At 39.0% G+C, this 19,348-nt stretch overlaps 1 protein-coding gene across 1 annotated transcript in view; it reads left to right on the top strand.

Annotated features, from left to right (window-relative positions):
- WDR49 (WD repeat domain 49) overlaps positions 1–19,348 on the top strand; it is a 144,334-nt gene that overhangs the window by 54,146 nt on the left and 70,840 nt on the right. Inside the window, exon 6 of the mRNA XM_040481131.1 lies at positions 9,276–9,509. Within this exon, the coding sequence (XP_040337065.1) occupies positions 9,276–9,509 (234 nt within the window). The remainder of the gene's footprint in view (positions 1–9,275; positions 9,510–19,348) is intronic.

The following is a 19,348-nucleotide window of genomic DNA, read 5'->3' as shown; positions in this document are numbered from 1 at the left end:
ATAGATAATGCAATATTTCACTTGCTTCAAGCATATAAGAAATGATTTTCTTTATGGCTCTAGATTTTGTATCTAGCTTAGGAATGTCTTCCACACTTCCTGTTTATAAAATATGAAATATCTCCTTTATTTTCTACCAATAGTTTTTCTGTTGTTGAATATATTTTGCATTTACCTTTGCAGTTTATCTAAAGTTTTTTTTCCTACAAATGGATATCCGAATTACTTTTTGAATAATTTGTCCCTCACTGGTTTGAAATGCTATTGTTATCATCATTTGAATTACTGTATGTATATGAATTTGTTTCTGGATGCTTTATCCTTTCTATCAGTCTACTTGTCTTTTCCTACATAATGCACTATCTATCCAGCATAACTATCGATACCTGGTAGGTCGTTTTCTACTTCTTCTTTCCCTTTTTCAGTTTTAACTGTCTTCTGCATTTTATCCCTCCAAGTACATTTTAGGATCAATATTCATGTTTCATGAAAAAAAATACACTAGTATTTGGGCTGAAATGTGATTGAATATGATGATATTTGACATCTTTAAAGTACTGAGAAACCACAGCCTCTATTTCACCATTTATTCATTCTTTTAGCTGTCTTTCAGAAAAATTTCATGCCACGAATCTCTTTCCCATTCCTTGTTCAGGTTTTTTGTACGTATTTTAGCAAGTGTGACCACCTTTAGGAGGTGTGGCCCCTGTCTATATAGCCCATTCATTGAGTTTTTTATTTTAATGTCGTTTTTTTCTTCTAAAACATTTTTGTTAACTGTCTGGTAATTTGGGATAGTCTCTTGGTGCTTGCTCATTTTGGGGATTTTGACTTCCAGGTCTTTCATTTCAATGTAATTATTATCTATCCTTATGTAATAATTCCAGTATCTGGACTTTGAAAGCTCTAAATCTGATATTGGCTATTCTGGTGATTCTTTCTCTTGGTGACTTGTTTCCTTTTTATGTTCTGTTATCTTTTATTGTCACCTCATGTGTCACTGTTGCTAAAGTCTAGGCATTCTGAGGAACTAAACTGGAAGTGCTTTCCTCCAGAAATTTCTGTTGGTTTCTGAAGGTGGAAACGAGCAAGGCTGCTGCCTGCGGCTACCACGTGCTCCCTTTCTGTTGTCCAGTTTAATGGAACAGTCTTGCCTCGGTGCCTGCACCTAGCGGATGGTCCAGGGCTTAAGCTCCTCGTTGTAGGAGCTTTTCCGTGTTAAGTTTGTTACTTTTTTCCGCTTTTTTCTTTTGGATCTGTGGAGATTGTTCCCACTCCTTGAAAACTCAGCAAGGCAGCAGAAATGATGTTCCGTTCAGAACTGTGTTCCTTTGAAGCAGAAAGGCCCCCTACAAAAACCTAGACCGTAATGACACTTGAACCAGAGTTCTCTTGTTCCAGCTGGTTTTCATTTGTTTCCTTCAAAGCTGTGATTAGTATAGATCTCAAGAGAGAAGAAAGAGAGAGAGAGAGAGAGAGAGAGAGAGAGAGAAGAAGAAAGAAATTTGAAGTGTTTAAGTTTACTTTGTAAAATAAGATAGGAATGGTGATCTTTGAAAAGCAAAATTAGAAAAAAAATTTTTTGGAGACTAAGAAAAATTCTGTTATGTGAGTAATGATAAGGGCAAAAAAGTTTTTTTTTTCAATATCCCAAGTAAACTTTTGTTCTGAAAAAGGGAATCACCTGAAATAAAATGTTGGTATTAGCTAAGTGTATTAAACTTGAGTTTATTAAATTTAAATTTATTAAGGCTGAACTAGGACATCAATGAGATTTTTGCAGAATAATTCACAGTGTTAGTTAGAAAGGTTTTGACTTTTTCTAGTTCAGCAATAGAATATACAAACCAACACCTAACAGAAATTTAAGTCTTAGAGCTGTAGATCTTCTCTCATTTTCATTGAAAAGAATGAAAACAAAAAAACAAAAAAAACAGAGAAGATAATGGTTATGGTAACAATTTAAAGATGATTAGCTCGGGGCGCCTGGGTGGCGCAGTCAGTTAAGTGTCCGACTTCAGCCAGGTCATGATCTCGCGGTCCGTGAGTTCGAGCCCTGCGTCGGGCTCTGGGCTGATGGCTCAGAGCCTGGAGCCTGTTTCTGATTCTGTGTCTCCCTCTCTCTCTGCTCCTCCCCCGTTCATGCTCTGTCTCTCTCTGTCCCAAAAAAATAAATAAATGTTGAAAAAAAAATTTAAAAAGATGATTAGCTCAAGAGAAGATTTTAATTTCCAGCCAGTATTTTGAGTTTGACTTCAGTCCTGGGGGGGAAAAACTGGTAAAAATATTCCTTAAAGGAAACTCTGTTCTATGACTTTATGATAAAACATTATCTGAGGTATTCAGTAGAATACTTTTGCTTGCATGTATCATGTCAAACAAAATAGCCTTTAAGGGTTCACTGGTGATGCTTTCGTGGATTATCCAGAGGCTTAAATTCTAAATAAATAAGCTTGTTAAAACATAAAGGACTATTCAGGAGACCCAGTTCCATCAGGTCCTGTTATGCTATCGTCTGCAAGTAGGTTATCCATTTTTGTGGATTACCCTGGAGAGCTGAGCGGCTGTACTGCTGTCCTCAAAATCCCCTCGTGATACATACTCTCTTTCCCTTTTCTTGTTTCATTTTATATCTATCCCCTACAGGACTGCAGGAGTTAGTAGCAAATGTTTGATGAAGCCAAACAGGTCTCACTTTGATAGCCACCTGAGTCTGTTTTCTACTTTTCTTTCCCTCACTTTTATATCATTATTGGGAAACTATAAACCTCTTTTGTCTCCTACTTTGAATTAAACTTGGAGGGGCGCCTGGGTGGCTCAGTCGGTTAAGCGTCTGACTTCAGCTCAGGTCATGATCTCACAGTTCCTGAGTTGAAGCTCTGTGTTGGGCTCTGTGCTGACAGCTCAGCCCGGAGCCTGCTTTTGATTCTGTTGTCTCCCTCTCTCTGCCCCTCCCACACTCACGCTTTTTCTCTCTCTGTCTCTCAAAAATGAATAAATGTTAAAAAAAAATTAAAAGAAAAACTTGGAGATGTTGCCAGTATATAAATAATGCTGATTTGGTTTTCGAAAGTGCACTAAAAACAGATTCTTTATCTATCTGTACATCTATTCATGCATCCACCCATCCATGAAGTTACCCATTTACAAATCTAATAGAGGACGAAATAACAGTTTTATTTATTTATTTTCATATCTGTTTAGTACAGTTTTACTATGTTTATGTGAAATGATGCTGTCTCTTGCAGGAAGCAGGGAAAAAAATTCTTCAGCAAAATTAGACTGACAACATGGTAAGGTCCTACATTTCTTTGGTCCAGTCTTCAGAGTGCACCTTCTTAAATCTGTTTGAATTGTTGTTGTTTTGGAATGCACAGATAATAGGTTGGTTGAGCAACCTCGGTACATTCTAGACAGAACTGAGAGAATTTCAGAGCTGGCAGGGTTCCCTTTAGGAGAAAGGTGAGGAAATGAAAAGGTAACATTGCATGCCTGAACTGCCAACTCGGAGTAGTATTAAAATGAGGGGTCTAGGTGTCTGGTCTCAGCCCAGTGACTTCTTGTTCTAATGTATACAAATAACAAAATATTTGCTTTGATAATCCTGCATTATTAAATGGCCAACAGTTGAAACAAGGGGAAGTTTAGGCAGAAAAATATGTCCGCGTCGTTACGTAAAAAGCTAAATGTTGTCATGCTATTAAATCATAAGCTCGAGTACTCATTCCTTTTAATATAAAAATGGAGATGAAATAGAAAGCTCCCAAACATGCCATTTCAAGGACTAGACTTAGGAAGGCTGAGTGTGGACGGACATCACAAGCTCTCAGCTATCATGATGAAAGCCGGATGTGCAGTTTAAATGAAAATTTGTGGAAAATATAAAATAAAAAAGCATCAATTGTTCAATTGTAAGTTTTAAGCTTAGATGTTTGTCAGTCTATCTATTTTTCCTACTGAGAATGACGAAAACCTCTCTAGGAAATCTGGAATGAAAATTGGGATTAAATATATGTCTTTCTGCACTGTGGCCTAATTCTGTCCCTGAAGTCAATTTCAACGTAACAGAGAAGAACCCGGGCTTCTCAAATACTAACTAGATATTTAAGTTACATTTTGCCAAAGAATGTGATTAATAAAACCGAATTAACGTGAGATATTTTTGTGATTAGAAGCATAAAGACTGATGAGGAAAGAAGGGGAATATAGTTACCTGGTTTAAAGCCAAGCCACATAATATCACTGACTAAGCTGAGAGAAAGATTTCTTGTTCAAGGATATTAGCACTGGCCTTAAAACCATGTAGAGAAGCAGTCAAGGTAGAATGCAAAAGAAATGCTTGGGAAATTAAAAACGAACAAACAAAAACAAGAAACAAAACACGAATGCCTGAGCCCCATCCTCAGAGATTCTGAGTTAATAGACCTGGCAGAAGGATCCAAGGAGGTCATTTCTAAGGTACCATTGGTGCTTCTAACGTCAAGATTAAGAACCATTTGTATAGAATGTGGTAGCGTAGAAAAACTGGAAAACATGGTATGTGACATGATTTCTAAGAGAATACTAGAACACTGTTTTGTGCAATGATGGTAATACATCAATGTTGTTGCTTTGATTCTCAACAGAGAGAAAAAGTAGAGAATTAAAGATGGGAGGGGACTTAAAGGGATCAAGGATCACTAATTAAGAGAGTTAAGGGATCTTCAGAGGAAGAAGAGAAATCAGAACAATAAAATTAATTTTAAGAACAAGTAATGAATATACACATTTTGATAAAAACATATTTCTAGTTTTGACTGCTAATAGCAAGAACTAACCTATCATAGACAAGAGGTTATCACTCATCAGTTTTTAATTTTCCATTTAATTTATGTAACTAAGTGTCAATAAAATATTAAAGGCAATATAAATTACTTGAACAACACAGTGGAAAATGATTCTGTGAAAATTATAGTCCATTAATGCTGTTGAGTTATTATTAATCTATATTCAACTATGCCCCAGATTATTATCCTGACATGAAGTTAGTTTCTACTGTTTAGAAGGGAGTCTATACTAAACAAGACAGGATTCTGAACAATGAGGGTATAACGATTATAAGCAGTACGAGTGTTTGAGAATGATGGAGATGCGTCTAATCTTGTGGCTTTAACATTCAAAATAAGTTTATCAACTCTATTTATATTTAGAGCACATTGAAAAATATTTGCAAGTCTTTGTCATTATAGTATTTATATTTTTGAGGATACATATATTCTGGAGTATTGCCAGAATAGTTTAAATAGAAATAATTTAGTAATGTTTAAGAACCAGAATGGTTCTTTAATGAAAAATTCTTGCCACAGAACCAACTTACTTCATCAATATATATTCTTGGGGTTAGAAGGATTGGTAATGCTGTTTATCTGCCAGGGGTTGATTAGGTCATTTTAAGTTTGTTATAATTGTTGGTAGATGGAGAGATTACCCTATACATGAAGCATAATTATTTCTACAAGATGTTTGAAAAAGTTTCATAAAATGTCATTGTGGATTTTATGAGATTTGCAATTGGGTGAATAACGATGCAGAAGTGAGGCAAGTTTTTATGGGGTTCTATATTCTTGGATATTATCCTAGCTGATGAACTCCACCAATGAGCTGGATAAATAGTTATTAGCTGAGCCACAATGTTCAACAAATTAAAAAAAAATTATTGAACATCTATTATGTCTCATGGGATATGTGGACAAATTAGGGAGGAATTGTCAATATAACTGAATTAGGATTCAAAACTATATTGTCATACTTGGAAACTTTGAACAAAAAGTAGGAAAATCCTAGTCTTAGCTTAAAGCATCAGATTTTTGAAGGCAGGATGGTAGATGTCTGGCTTGATTATTTGTTCGTGGGAGTAAGATTTAAGAGTTTTGCACAGAGCCTCAAGGTAAGCAAAATTCCTGATGGAGTGACTTAATCACGATGCAAAAATAAGTGACTTGAAAGCGGTCACAGCGCCTGTAACAGTGTAGAACACACCTGAAATACTGGATCCATTCTGAGGATTTGTCTTACATTTTGATGAGTAGAGAGACACTGTCTTAAATTGATAACGTGATAATTATAGTGTAAGTATATTATTTTAAAGTATCACAACCAGTAGGGCCAGAAAAAAAAGTTTAGATTGGGAGGAATGAGAAGGGAGAAAGAGCATGTAAGCAATGCCTTTTCATTCAAAGGAGAGTCATTTGATCAATATGTGATATTTACACACACACACACACACACACACACACACACACACACACACACACTGCTATTATTTGGTGTCATGGAGAAATCCATGACTCAGGAAGAGTTAAAGAAGGCTGTCTCCAAGTAATAAAAATTTAAAAGATAATTTAAAAAAGGCTGTCTCTGAGGAGTAGGGCTTGAGGTTTAGAGGGATGGGGGATGGGCTGCGAATAAAGCCCTCCAGTGCTATTGGATTTCACACCGTCAACATATCCAACTATGGTTTCAAAAGTTGAAAAAAATCTGAATGATGATCCTCCCCTGGAGAGAAAGTGCAAAGACTGAGAGAATCAAGAGGCTGCTATGGATCAGTGAGTTCTGATGTTAAGATGGTTGAAGGAACTGGGATCATTTACCATGGACAAGAAGTGTTAAGAAGAGGCTTATGATAAGAGACTCTTAAAAACTGAGAGCAAATTGAGGGTTGATGGGCGATGTGAGGGAGGGAAGGGTAGGTGATGGGCATTGAAGAGGGCATCTTTTGGGATGAGCACTGGGTGTTGTATGGAAACCAATTTGACAATAAATTTCATATATTAAAAAAATAAAATAAAATAAAATAAAATAAAATAAAATAAAATAAAATAAAAAGAAGAGACTAATGTAGATGTAGGAAAAGAGGGTAGAACCAGAAGGTAGAAGAGAATATCTTTGGGTGAATGTACATAGTAGATACCACAGGGACTTTTAACCTGCAGATTCTGAGTCTATACATACGTTTGGGAGATGCACGTGTCTATACACTAAAAGAAATTATATGAAAGATTCTGGATATATATATGGGCATATGCATTTAGGAGGAGGGGATAGACCATCATTTTGAACAGATTTTATTTTCCCGAAAGATTATATGATTTAAAATAGGTTAAGGGACACCTGGGTGGCTCGGTCACTCAAGCCTCTGACTCTCAATCTCAGCTCAGGTCATGATCTACAGTTCGTGAGTTTGAGCCCCACATCAGGCTCTGTGCAGACGGCTCAGAGCCTGCTTGGGGTTCTGTCTTTCCTCTCTGCCCCTCACCTGTTTGTGCTCTCTCTCTCTCTCTCTAAAGATAAAATAATGTACTTTTAAAATAAATAAATAAAATAGATTAAGAACTGAGGTGTCTGGGTGGCTCAGTCAGTTAAGCGTCCAACTCTTGATTTCAGCTCAGGTCATGATCTCATGGTTCGTGAGTTCAAGCCCTGCACTGGGCTCTGCACTGACAGTGTAGAGCCTGCTTGGGATTCTCGCTCTCTCCCTCTTTCTCTGTTCTTCCCCCACTTGTGCTCTCTCTCTCTCAAAATAAATAAACTTAAAAAAATAAAAATAAGTTAAGAACTACAGGGTTGCCTGTAAACACTCATTTAAACACAGACCGTTTTTTATCAATAATTTAGAAATCTTACATCGGATAACACAGACTAGTTTATTTGAAAGAACCCTTTCTGCTCTCAGGTTCTAATATTTACACGATGAAAAAAATAATAAAATACACTTAATAATAAAAGCATTTATTGAACACTTTTTACATGCTGGTTATACTAAATGCTTGGCACGGGCTCTGGTTCAATCTTCAGAGCATTGGATGAGTTAGGTACTACATCAAAACCTCAGACAGACCAATAAACTTGTTAGAGGTCACCGTAGAATAAGAGGCAGAACCAAGATGAGAACTCAAAAAGTCTAACTCTAGAGCTGGCCTGCTCGCATCTTTTGGAGGGACTTTTCACCGTCTTCACTGTGACTCTCCCTCACTGGCCTGCGTTAATGCTGTTCCATGAGTGAGAACAGCAGCGTGTGTACCTGCAAAGCTGCTCTTCCTGTTTTCTCCCGTGTTTGTCTCATTCTGTCTGCATGTCATTTTTGTGCCTTGTCTGTGTTTGAATAAGAATCTGATGTCTGTGGTTTATGTGAACTTGAGTTCACTTAATACCGAGTCTTTTATTTCACACGCATACACAATATATATGTATGTATATACTATGTAGGTAATATGCTATACTCTATAGCTATAAAAGAGGTTAATATGTACATATAATGTGTAACAACTATATAAAAAGTGTTGTATATAATATTGCATATAGGAGAGAGAGAGAGAGAGACTCTGTATTACTTTTCATTTGCTATTGTAACAAATAACCACAAACTCAGTGGCTTAAAACAACACAGATGCATTTGTGTTCTGTAGGTTAGAATCCCAGCATAGGTCTCACTGGGCTAAAATCAAGGTGTTGGCAGGACTCTTCCTTTTTGGAAGCTCTGGGGGGAATTAGTTTCCTTGCCTTTTCCGGCTTCTTTGGCTCATGGCCCCCTTCCTCCATCTTCAAAACCAGCAATACTGGATGGAGTCCTTCTCATACCCCATCACTCTGCTCTCCCTTATGATTACACTGGACTCACCCATAGCATCCAGGGTAATCTCTCCATCTCAAAGTCCTTAATTTATTACACCTGGAAAATCCCTTTTGTCATGCAAAACAACATATTCACACACTCCAGGGATTAGGACATGGGCATTTGGGGGGACTATTATTTTTGCCTACTACAAGCACTTGCTAAATGCAACATCCTTCCGGGGATTGAGACAAAACACAATTCTTCCATGCAGAAGATTACAAGTGAGGAGACATTTGGGGCGCTTGGGTGGCTGTCGGTTAAGTATCTAACTCTCGATTTTGGCTCAGGTCATGACCAACGGTTGTGAGACTGAGCCCCACATTGGGCTTTGCTCTGGGCGTGGAGTCTGCTTAAGATTCTATCTCTCTCTCTCTCTGTCTTCCTGTCTTCCTCTCTTCCTCCCCCCTCTCCCTCAGCCCCTCCCCCCACTTGAGTGTGCTCTCTCTCTCTCACTCTCTCTCTCTCTCATGTCATATGTGCCATATGTTACAGTATAAATAACTGTAACACTGTGGAGGAAACAACTATCTGCTCTGGGTTGAGAGTGAACTAGAAAAGATTTGGGCTAAAAGGCTACAATTATTCTTGACATGTTCATATGACTTTGTCACTTTTTAACCAGGTTTTGAGACTCTGGGATATTCAGCACCAGCTGCCCATCCAGAGGATAGCTTGTTCTTTCTCCAAAAGTCAGGACTTCAGATGTCTCTTCCACTTTGATGAAGCACATGGACGACTTTTCATCTCGTTTAATAACCAGCTCGGACTGTTGGCAATGAAAAGTGAGGCCGGCAAGAGGGTGAAGAGTCACAAGAAAGCAGTCACTTGTGTTCTTTACAATTCAGTCTTGAAGCAGGTAATGATGCTCCTCTGTCACTCTTCTGACACGTCCCCATGTCCAGAGGCTCATTTCCTTAATTCAGTGTAAGGCAACTGAGGACAAATAGGAAAAAAAAAAACCAAAATGTGGGGAAGAAATGATTTAACAGCCATGTGCTTTTCTGCAATAATGTGTGTTCAGGTGGAATTGAAGGGTGATTTCCTGTCCAGCCCGTGACCACAGCAGCACAGATAGAGTTGTAAGGAATTAGGGTAGTCCGACTAAAACAAACACAACGTGTAATATAATTGAGCTTCTGTTCGTCGCTCGCTAGTTTGGGTCTTGGTGCCAAATGCCAGTGAACCTGGCTGTAAAGTTCTCTTTTATGAGCACCATCCTCCTGGATCTCCGCGGAAAGTTCTGAAATATGCATGAAATGTAATTAGCAGAGATCCATTTTGCCAGGCATATTTTACACCAGCGGCTCACAGTGGCAGCCCGGAATGTATTCATAATAAAATGATTCAGTTAAATGTGGCGCCACTTGGTATGCAGCGCCAGCGGCGTCTGTCTCCCCGCTACTTTAATGACACTTTGCAGCCTTTGCTTACGGGATCGCCACCTGCATGTCAATGAGGACGCCCTTGCTCCTCTGGAGCAAAGATGCCGCGCAGACCCCAGGCCTTCCGAGAGGACCAGCGTGCGGCGTCGTGGAGGGAGAGGCACCGGGGAAGTTTAGCCTGCTGCAGTGATCACCTCAGGCCTGATGGTAACTGCACAGCAGGAGCGGAGCAGAGAGCTGGTATCCAGCTAGCGGCCAATTAAACAATAACTCCAACCCGTCCTCCCTTCCCCTCCGCAGAAGCTTCTGCGCTCCTGCAGAAATGAGTGGTTCGGCTTTTGTGCAAGGGGTGGAAAGCCCTTTGTTGGTAATGAGTAGTGTGCCGTGTCAGTACTTTAAACACTCTGTTTTCTGGTTATTGTAGGAGATAAAAATCCTTTACAAAACAATCCATTTCGAATTCCATCTGCGGGGAACATTCTCCCGTAAATGTTTTACTGAAGTTTATGAAGGCAGCCAGTTAATTCGGCTCCCTGGTGGCCACTGAGAGATGTTATTTATTTCCAGGAGAACATTTTGCTAATTGGGATCTGCAAAATTAAAAAGCTAGGTCTGTACGTGGATGTGAAGATCTTATGTTGTCTCGCCATTAGATGAGCAATCTCCCAGGCGGAATTCAGGAAACGGGACACGAAGATGAGGGATCTCCCATTTGGGATGTGAAGATAAAGCCAAGATAGCGGAAATACAGGCGAATTGCAGGGAACAATGGAACACGCACATGTGGGGTACGAAGCGGGAAGAATCACTGTACGGTTGAGTTGGGTGTTCACGCCTCTACTTATTTTTGCTGTTAGCAGTGTAAATAATTAAAAGCATTAATATGTATATAAAGCCCATAGAACCGTCCCTAGCATACGTGTTTCGGAACTATAGCGGCTAGGCTACAGAGAAACACTTTAATGTGGCATTACATTTATAATTATAAACATGTATTGCAGTTAAGAGCAAAGAAAACAAAGTCACCCACAGTCCCATCCCCCAGCGAGAATGTATCATTTCAGAGTAATTAGACCAAGCAAATAAAACAGTTTTGAACAAGTCCAGGTGCCAGGAATGAGGAGTCAGATTCCTACACTCCCGTCTCTTCCTTCCAGTAGCTCGGGGAGATTCAGGTCCAGACCATCTTGGTGTTCACTGCTAAGCAGGGGCTCAATTCAGGATTGAGGGATGGAAGAAGGGAAGGCAGACACATTACTAATTCACACCTTCAAGGTGGAATACAGTAAAACGCAGTAGAGATGAGAGCAAAGTGCTGTGTCCACGGCGGGTGGTCAGTTCTGCCTGGGGCTGGGCTGGGTGACAGAATAGAGCCCTGAAGTCTTAGAGTGGGACTCTGTAAAAGGGGAAGGAAGCAGTTCCAGACAGAAGACACAGCATGAGCTTTCAGAGAGCCTCCCGTACTCACAGGACATTTTTTTTTTTTTCTTCAACAGGGAGAGGATTTATTCTGGTGTTTGGAGGTACTTAGCAAATTTGGTTGTGGGAGGTGAGGCAGTAAAGGGAGTTTACAGCCAGATTGTGAACGTCATTCACTGAATGTACCACAGCCTGGTCTTGGAAAAATAAAGCATGGACTTGAGTTTAAAACAGCAATTTTCGGGGTGCCTGGGGGCTCAGTTGGTCACATGTTCAGCTCTTGGTTTCAGCTCAGGTCATGATCCCAGGATGAGGGAATGGAGCCCTGCATCGGGCTCTGGGTTGAGCTCCACGCTGAGTATGGAGCCTGCTTGTGATTCTTTCTCTCCCCCTCTCTCTGCCCCTCCCTCCACTAAAATAAAAACTAAAAAATTAAAAAGAAAAAACCAGCAGTTTCACAGTGTGACCTCAGACCCCTGAGGGAGCTCAGATTCTTTCAGAGAATCTGCAAGATCAAAACTCTTTTCATCATAGTAGTAGTCATTCGCGTTTTTCATTATTGTCTCCTGAATGTACACTGGGGTTTTCTAGAGGCTGCGTGAGGGGTGATGACATCATTGCTCTAATGGCTAAAAGAATATAAGCTTTTGTATTCTTGTGTTTTCACAGTTTCTCAGTTTAAATTTCTAATATGGTAAATACATAGCATATTTATCTTTGTCTCTGTCTCCCACATAAACTAAACCTGTTTGGATTCTTCAGTAATTTTTAAGAGCCTTAAGGGATCCCAAGATCCCTTTGAGAGAGACAGAGAGAGAGAGCACACATGGGAGGGGCAGAGAGAGAGAGAGAGGAGAGAGAGAATCCCAAGCAGGCTCCACAATGTCAGGGAAGAGTTAGACAAGGCGCTTGGACCCATGAACTGTAAGATCATGACGTGAACCGAAATCAAGCATTGGACACTTAACCAACTGAGCCATCCAGGTGCCCCCAAGATCTAAAGTTTTTAGATTTGCTGAGTTAGATCAGAATTCAGGGTCCAGGAGATAGCTTAACATGTCTAAGCTTCAGTTGATTGACTCTTAAAAATGTATGTGTCTTGTGGCGAGGGTGTTGGGCGATGGAGGTGGGGAGCATAGATGGGAAATTGGCAACAGCACATATCTCTGCAGCATTGCTTTGCTATAGCCTGCCTCTTAGAAACAGCCAGCTTTATCAAGGCTCCCCCAGCCCCCTATACCTCTCAGGCTAAATGCTGGTGATTTATGACACTACTATTCTTAAACTTCTTGCTATTCCTTAATCTTTGTTTTAACCATGTGCATGTGAAAGCAAGATGTTAGGAGGATTAGAATGGAGGAGGGGATCCTGAATTGGGTTTATCCAGGAACACCACTTTAGGAGAGGTAGTTGTTGATCCTGCCCCTTCTCTCCTCACTTCCTGCTCATAAACATTCATCCCCAGAGCTCCTCTTGGTCCTCTCCGCTCCCAGAATCTGCATGGACACCCCACACTTACCTCTCCCCTCTCTGAGTGTTGCTCACATTTCTAGTTGTTTCCAGTCAAACGCTTAACTAAACTCCCATTTTTCCCTCCTCCTTTGATTTTGATGTAAGGGGAAAGATCCTTCCATTCCACTTCTGTATCTCCCTACAACTCCTTAGACTCTCCCGAGCATCAAATACATCTCAATTGCTAGATTTGGTCAGATATCACCCTTTCTCATTCCAGGTTCAAAAGGAATCCAGGCTTTTTCAGTCCACAGGAACTTGTTCTTTGGTTATCTGGTTTGGTGGGGTTTTTTGCTTTTTGTTTTGTTTTGTTTTGGTAGACTTTCTCTTTGTCTGAGTTTAATGAAAACCTCCCTTTCTGTTGTCATTTTAATGTGTTGCCGAAGCTTTATTATTATTTCATTCTCTTTGGACTTCGGCAGAGACCTGAAATAATCCCTGTATTAAAGCAACTGGGCGCAGCTCTGCGACTTTTCTTTATCCACCTGCCTTTTGGTATCGTTGTACCCTAATCTAAGAAAGTGATGTTATACCCTGCAAAATCTTTTAAAAGAAACCACATGCTTTACCTCACCCGGCAAAGCTTGCCCTCACAGCTCACAGCAGAACAAGTTGGGACAGGATGAAGGAGTCCCTGGAATGCTGAATTTTGAGAGAATCAAAGGAACTCAATATCCCCCGAGGCAGTTCTAATGAACTGTCTTTGCACCGAGTTCTTAAATGGAGCTTTTATTAAAAACTCATGAGGTTAGGAAACTTAAAAAAAAAATGTATTTGTAGGACTCCTATAAACTGGAATAGATAAAATTTCTGAGTGATCACTCTGGCTCTCATCCTAATGATGTGAGTTTATGTTGTTTTTGTAAAATATGGTGATGTTTCAGTTTGTCTTGCATCTAGGACGTATTTATAGTCAGACTAGATATTTAGGCATCATTGCATTTAGGCAGAGAACGATATTAACTATTTTTTATTATTTAAATAACTTAGCTTTGTAAAGCACTACATGCTTATTATAAGAAATTAAAACAATGCAGTAAGCTCAAATAAGGAACTAAGTATTGCTGAAATACCATCAATATGTTCTAAATATCTCTGTGTGCATAGAATATTTTATATAAATATGGTTCCGTAAGCTTCTTTTTTATTCTATAATATATTGGAATATATTTCCTTGTACCTAAGTGTATGTAGATCTACTAAATCATTTTTAAAAAGCAGCACAGTATCCCTGTGTGTGTATCATAATTTACTGATCCATTTGCCTTGATGAGAATTTTGCTATTATGAACTTTTTTGTGCATAAATATATTCACACTCATGACTTTATTTCTCTAGGGTAAAATCTTAGGAATGAATTCTAGGTTAAAATATATGCATATTAGATAATTTGATACACAAATTGCCTCCCAGAATCTTACCATTTTACCCAGTCTCCAAGAGTAAGCATATTAATCACATGCATGGTTATGTAAAGAGACATGTCCGCGGCTGCCTGGCTGCCTCCAGCAGGACCCTTGAGTCACTGGTGGAGTTCCCACGTCTCAGCATGGGATGTTGACTTGGAAAATTTGAAGACTAGACCCTCTTCATATTAGCCAGAGTGGTGCTCTTTATCGAGGACCACCTCTTGTACTATCACAGCAAGGCATAATGTCAAATCATTCATTAAAAATGGGGCTGGAGCCTGGGTGGCTCAGTCGGTTAAGCATCCGACTTCAGCTCAGGTCATGATCTCGCGGTTCGTGGGTTTGAGCCCCACATCAGACTCTGTGCTGACAGCTCAGAGCCTGGAGTCTGCTTCTGATTCTTTGTCTCCCTGTCTGTCTGCCCCTCCTCCACTTGTGTTCTGTCTCTCTCTGTGTCTCAAAAATGAATAAGCATTAAAAGTTTTTTCTTTTTTTTAAATGGGGCTGGACTATAATTTTTTAGTGACAGTGTACCTCTTGTCCTCTCTTCTGCACACCATTTTTTGGGAATTGAGATATTTGAGAATCTAACCAATTCAATTGGTAGTTCCCTTGGTAATTGTAAATCTGAGCAAAGGGAAGTGGACAAGCTTGAGGGAAATTTATCTCTGCCTTACAAGACATTATACCTCTTTAGTGCTTGTATTCAGGTCAGAGCCAAGGAGTTTCTCTTTTGAACATAGCTGGATGAACACTGATGAAAACTTTCTCCTTGCCTGCCTTATTTGCTGGACTCCAAGTGACCTTCCTTTTATTGACACGGCTCTTCTTAAGTGGTCAGCTTGAGGCTGTACTTGGTTACATGTCAATCCTGAGGCCATGGGCTCTGGTCACCTGTTGGAGACATGGGGAGTACCCTCGTCTTAAGGTTACACCAAATCATATATATACACACATATGCACATATGCATATTTAAATGTCATTAACCTGGAAAGAATAACACATTTCAATGTTACAAAACTCAAAAGGATGTTGAGTGAAAATTTCAGTGAAAATTTCCTCTTCTCCATCTCTACCCACTCCGTTTCCTTCCCTCAAGGCAACCAGTTTTGACTTTCAGGAACTACCTTTAACCGCTATTCTATTCATACACAAGGAAACATATATACTCACTTTTAAATATGGATAGATTTAATTCTTAATATTTAAGAATTTATGTTATTTTAAATGCTGTTTACACAAACGATAGCATATTGTATGCACAGAAACACTGTTCTGTACATTGATTTTTCACCTAACAATACAGCCTAAAGATCATCTTATCTCATTACCTAGAGTAGCCTCTTACTTTGTTACAGTTGCACAGTATTCCATTACATGGTTGTAACAAAGTTTTTTCGTCAGCTTTTACGGACATTTTTTGATTTCAGTATTTTTATATTACAAATAATGTAGTAGTTTTCAACCTTGAACACACAGATTTTAGCACTAGTGAGGAAATATCTGTGGAATAAATTCCTAGAGCTGAAATTATGGAGTCAGAGAGTATTTATGTCAGTGACCTTGATGGATATCGTCAAATATTCTCCATAAAAGCCACCCTTTCCTCAGCCTCTCTCAACATCACAGTCTCAGCCTTTTTTAAAAAAGAATTTGTTTTTTTGAACAACACTTTTAGGTTCCAGCAAAATCGAGTAGAAAGTACAAAGATACCCCCATAGGCCCCCTGTCTTCCCACACTCATACCCTGCCCCACTATCCACACCCACCACTAGAGTGGTACATTTATTGCAAATGATGAACCTATACTGACACATCATTATCACCAAGTGTAACCACAGTTTACATTAGGGCCAATCTTGGTGTAGTACATTCTGAGAGTTTACACAAATGTATAATCTCATGTATCCACCATTATAGCATACAGCCTTTTCAGTTTGGCTTCTATCACTCAGTAATATGCATTTATGTTTTCTCTATGTATTTTAATGGCTTGAGCGATCTTTTTTTTTTTAATGTTGAATGGTATTCCATTGTATAGATGTTCCACCGTTTATTTATCCATTCACTTACTGAAGGACATCTTTTTTTTTTAATTTTTTTTAACGTCTATTTATTTTTGAGACAGAGACAGAGCATGAATGGGGGAGGGGCAGAGAGAGAGAGGGAGACACAGAATCTGAAAATAGGCTTCAGGCTCTGAGCAGTCAGCACAGAGCCTGACGCGGGGCTCGAACTCACGGACAGTGAGATCGTGACCTGAGCCGAAGTCGGACGCTTAACCGACTGAGCCACCCAGGCGCCCCCTTTTTAATTTTTTTTAATGTTTATTTTTGAGAGAGAGAGAGAGGAGAGACAGAATGCAAGTGGGGGAGGGGCAGAGAGAGACAGAGACAGAATCTGAAATAGGTTCCAGGCTCTGAGTTGTCAGCACAGAGCCCAACGCAGGGCTCAAACTCACGAACCATGAGATCATGACCTGAGCCCAAGTTGGATGCTTAACCGACTGAGCCACCCTGGCGCCTCTTACTGAAGGACATCTTGGCTGTGTCCCTGTATTGGCTATTATGAATAAAGCTTCTGTAAACTTCCATGCATAGGCTTTTGTGTGGTCATGAGTTTTCAACTCCTTTGGGTAAATATCAAGAAACATGATTGGGAGCTTGAATGGTAAGAATATGCTTAGTTTTGTGCCTCCCAACGTGGCTGTACCAGTTTGCTTTCACACAGGCAATAAGAATGAATGATCTTACTGCTTTACAGCCTCATCAGCATTTGATGTTGTCAGTGTTCCAGATTTAAGCCATTCTATTGGAACGCATAGTGTGTACAATAGATGTATAGTATCACATTATTATTTTACCTTGTATTTCCCCAGTGCCATATAATGTGGAACATCTTTTCATATGCTTATTTGCCATTTGTTTATATTGTTTGGTTAGGTGTCTGTTAAGATCTTTGGCCCATTTTTTTAATTGGATTGTTTTCTTGTTGAATTCTAAGAGTTTTTGTATATTCTGGATAACAGTACTTCAACATTAATGTCTTTTGAAAATAATTTCTCCAAATCTGTGCCTTACCTTTTCATTCTCTTGACAGTGTCTTTGCAGAGCAGAAATTTTTAAATTTAATGAAGTCCAGCTTATCCGTTTTTGTCTTTCATGGACCATACCTTCAACGTTTTATCTAAGAAGTCATTGCCAAACCCAAGGTCATTTAAATTTTCTCCAATGTGTCTTCTCGGCGTTTTACAGTTTTGTGTTTTATGTTTTTAGGTCTGTGATCCATTGTGTTGGTTTTTGTGAAGGGCGTGAGGTCTGCGTTTAGATTCATCTTCCTACATATGGATGTCCAGTTATTCCCGCACCATTTGTTGGAAAGACTATCCTGTCTCCGTTATACTGCCTTGGTTTCTTTGGCAAAGATCAGTTGACCGCATTTATGTGCATCTATTTTGGGGCTCTTTTTTCTGTTCCATTGATCTAGTTGTCCATTTTTATGCCAGTATTATACTGTGTTGATTATTGAAGCTTCATGGTAAATCATGAAGTTGGCAGTGTCAGTCTTCCAATTTTGTTCTTTTCCTATAATATTGTGTTAGCTCATTTGGGTCTTTGGTCTCTTTATGCAAAGTTTAGAATCGGTTTGTCAATATCCACCAAATGACTTGCTGGGATTTTTATTTGCATTGCATGGAATATATTGGTTAAGTTGGGGAGAACTGAGATCTTCACAATATTGAGTTTTCCTATCCATAAAGTATGGAATATCTCCATTTAGTTATTTCTTTGATTTCATTTATCAGAGGTCTGTAGTTTATGTCATATAGATCTTGTTCATTTTTTAAATTATACCTAAGTATTTAATTTCAGTAACTGCAAATGTAAATGGCATTGCAGTTTTATTTTCAAATTCTACTTTTCATTGCTGCTTTATAGGAAAATGATTGACTTTTATATATTAACCTTGTATCCTGCTATCTTGCTGTAATCACTTTGGTTCTAGGAGTTTTTTATTTATGCTTTCGTATTTTCTGCATAGAGGATCATGTCATCTGTTAACCAAGGCAATTTATTCCTTCTTTTCTAATCTTTATACCTTTTATTTCCTTTACTTGTCTTAGTGAGTTAGGTAAAGTTTCTAGATGATGCTGAAAAGGAGTGATAAGAGGGGATATGCTTGCCTTGTACCTTAGTATGGAAGCTTCGTGTTTCTCACCATTAAGTATGATATTAGCTCTATGTTTTTTGCAAGTACTTTATCAAGTGGAGGAAGTTTCCCTCTACTAGTAGTTTACAGATATATACATATATGTATATATATACATATATGTATATATCTATATATAGATATATATTTTTTTTGATAGAGACAGAGAGAACGAGGGGGAGCAGGGGAGGGGCAGAGGGAGAGGGTGAGAGAGAATCCTAAGCAGGCTCCCCCATCACAGAGCCTGACAACTGCGAGACCTCGATCTGAGCCACAATCAAGAGTCAGTCACTTAACCACCTGAGACACCCGAGTACCCCAAGTATACTGATAATTTTTATCATGAATAGGTATTGGATTTTGTCAGATGGTTTTTCTGCATCTATTAATATGATCACATGATGTTTCTTCCTATCAATGTGATGGTTTGCATTAATTGATTTTTAAATGTTGAAGCAGCCTTGCATAGCTGGGATAAGTATCACCTGGTTACGCTATGTGACCTTTTTTATGCATTGTTGGATTTGATTTGCTATTATTTTGTTAAGTATTGGTGCATCTATGTTTATAAGACATATTGGTCTGTGGTTTTCTTTTCTGTAATGTCTTTGGTTTTGGTATTTTGTTTGGTTAGGGTGATGCTGGCCTCATAGAATGAGTCAGGAAGTATTCCCTCTGCTTCTATCCTCTGAACAAGACTATAGTAAATTGGTATCATTCCTTCCTTAAATTTTCATAGAATTCATCAATGAACCCATTCAGC

The sequence above is a fragment of the Herpailurus yagouaroundi genome, unplaced genomic scaffold, assembly GCF_014898765.1.
Source record: "Herpailurus yagouaroundi ecotype Mexico unplaced genomic scaffold, PumYag 159, whole genome shotgun sequence".
Taxonomy (NCBI): Eukaryota; Metazoa; Chordata; class Mammalia; order Carnivora; family Felidae; genus Herpailurus; species Herpailurus yagouaroundi.
This window is presented reverse-complemented; position numbering and strand designations above follow the sequence as displayed.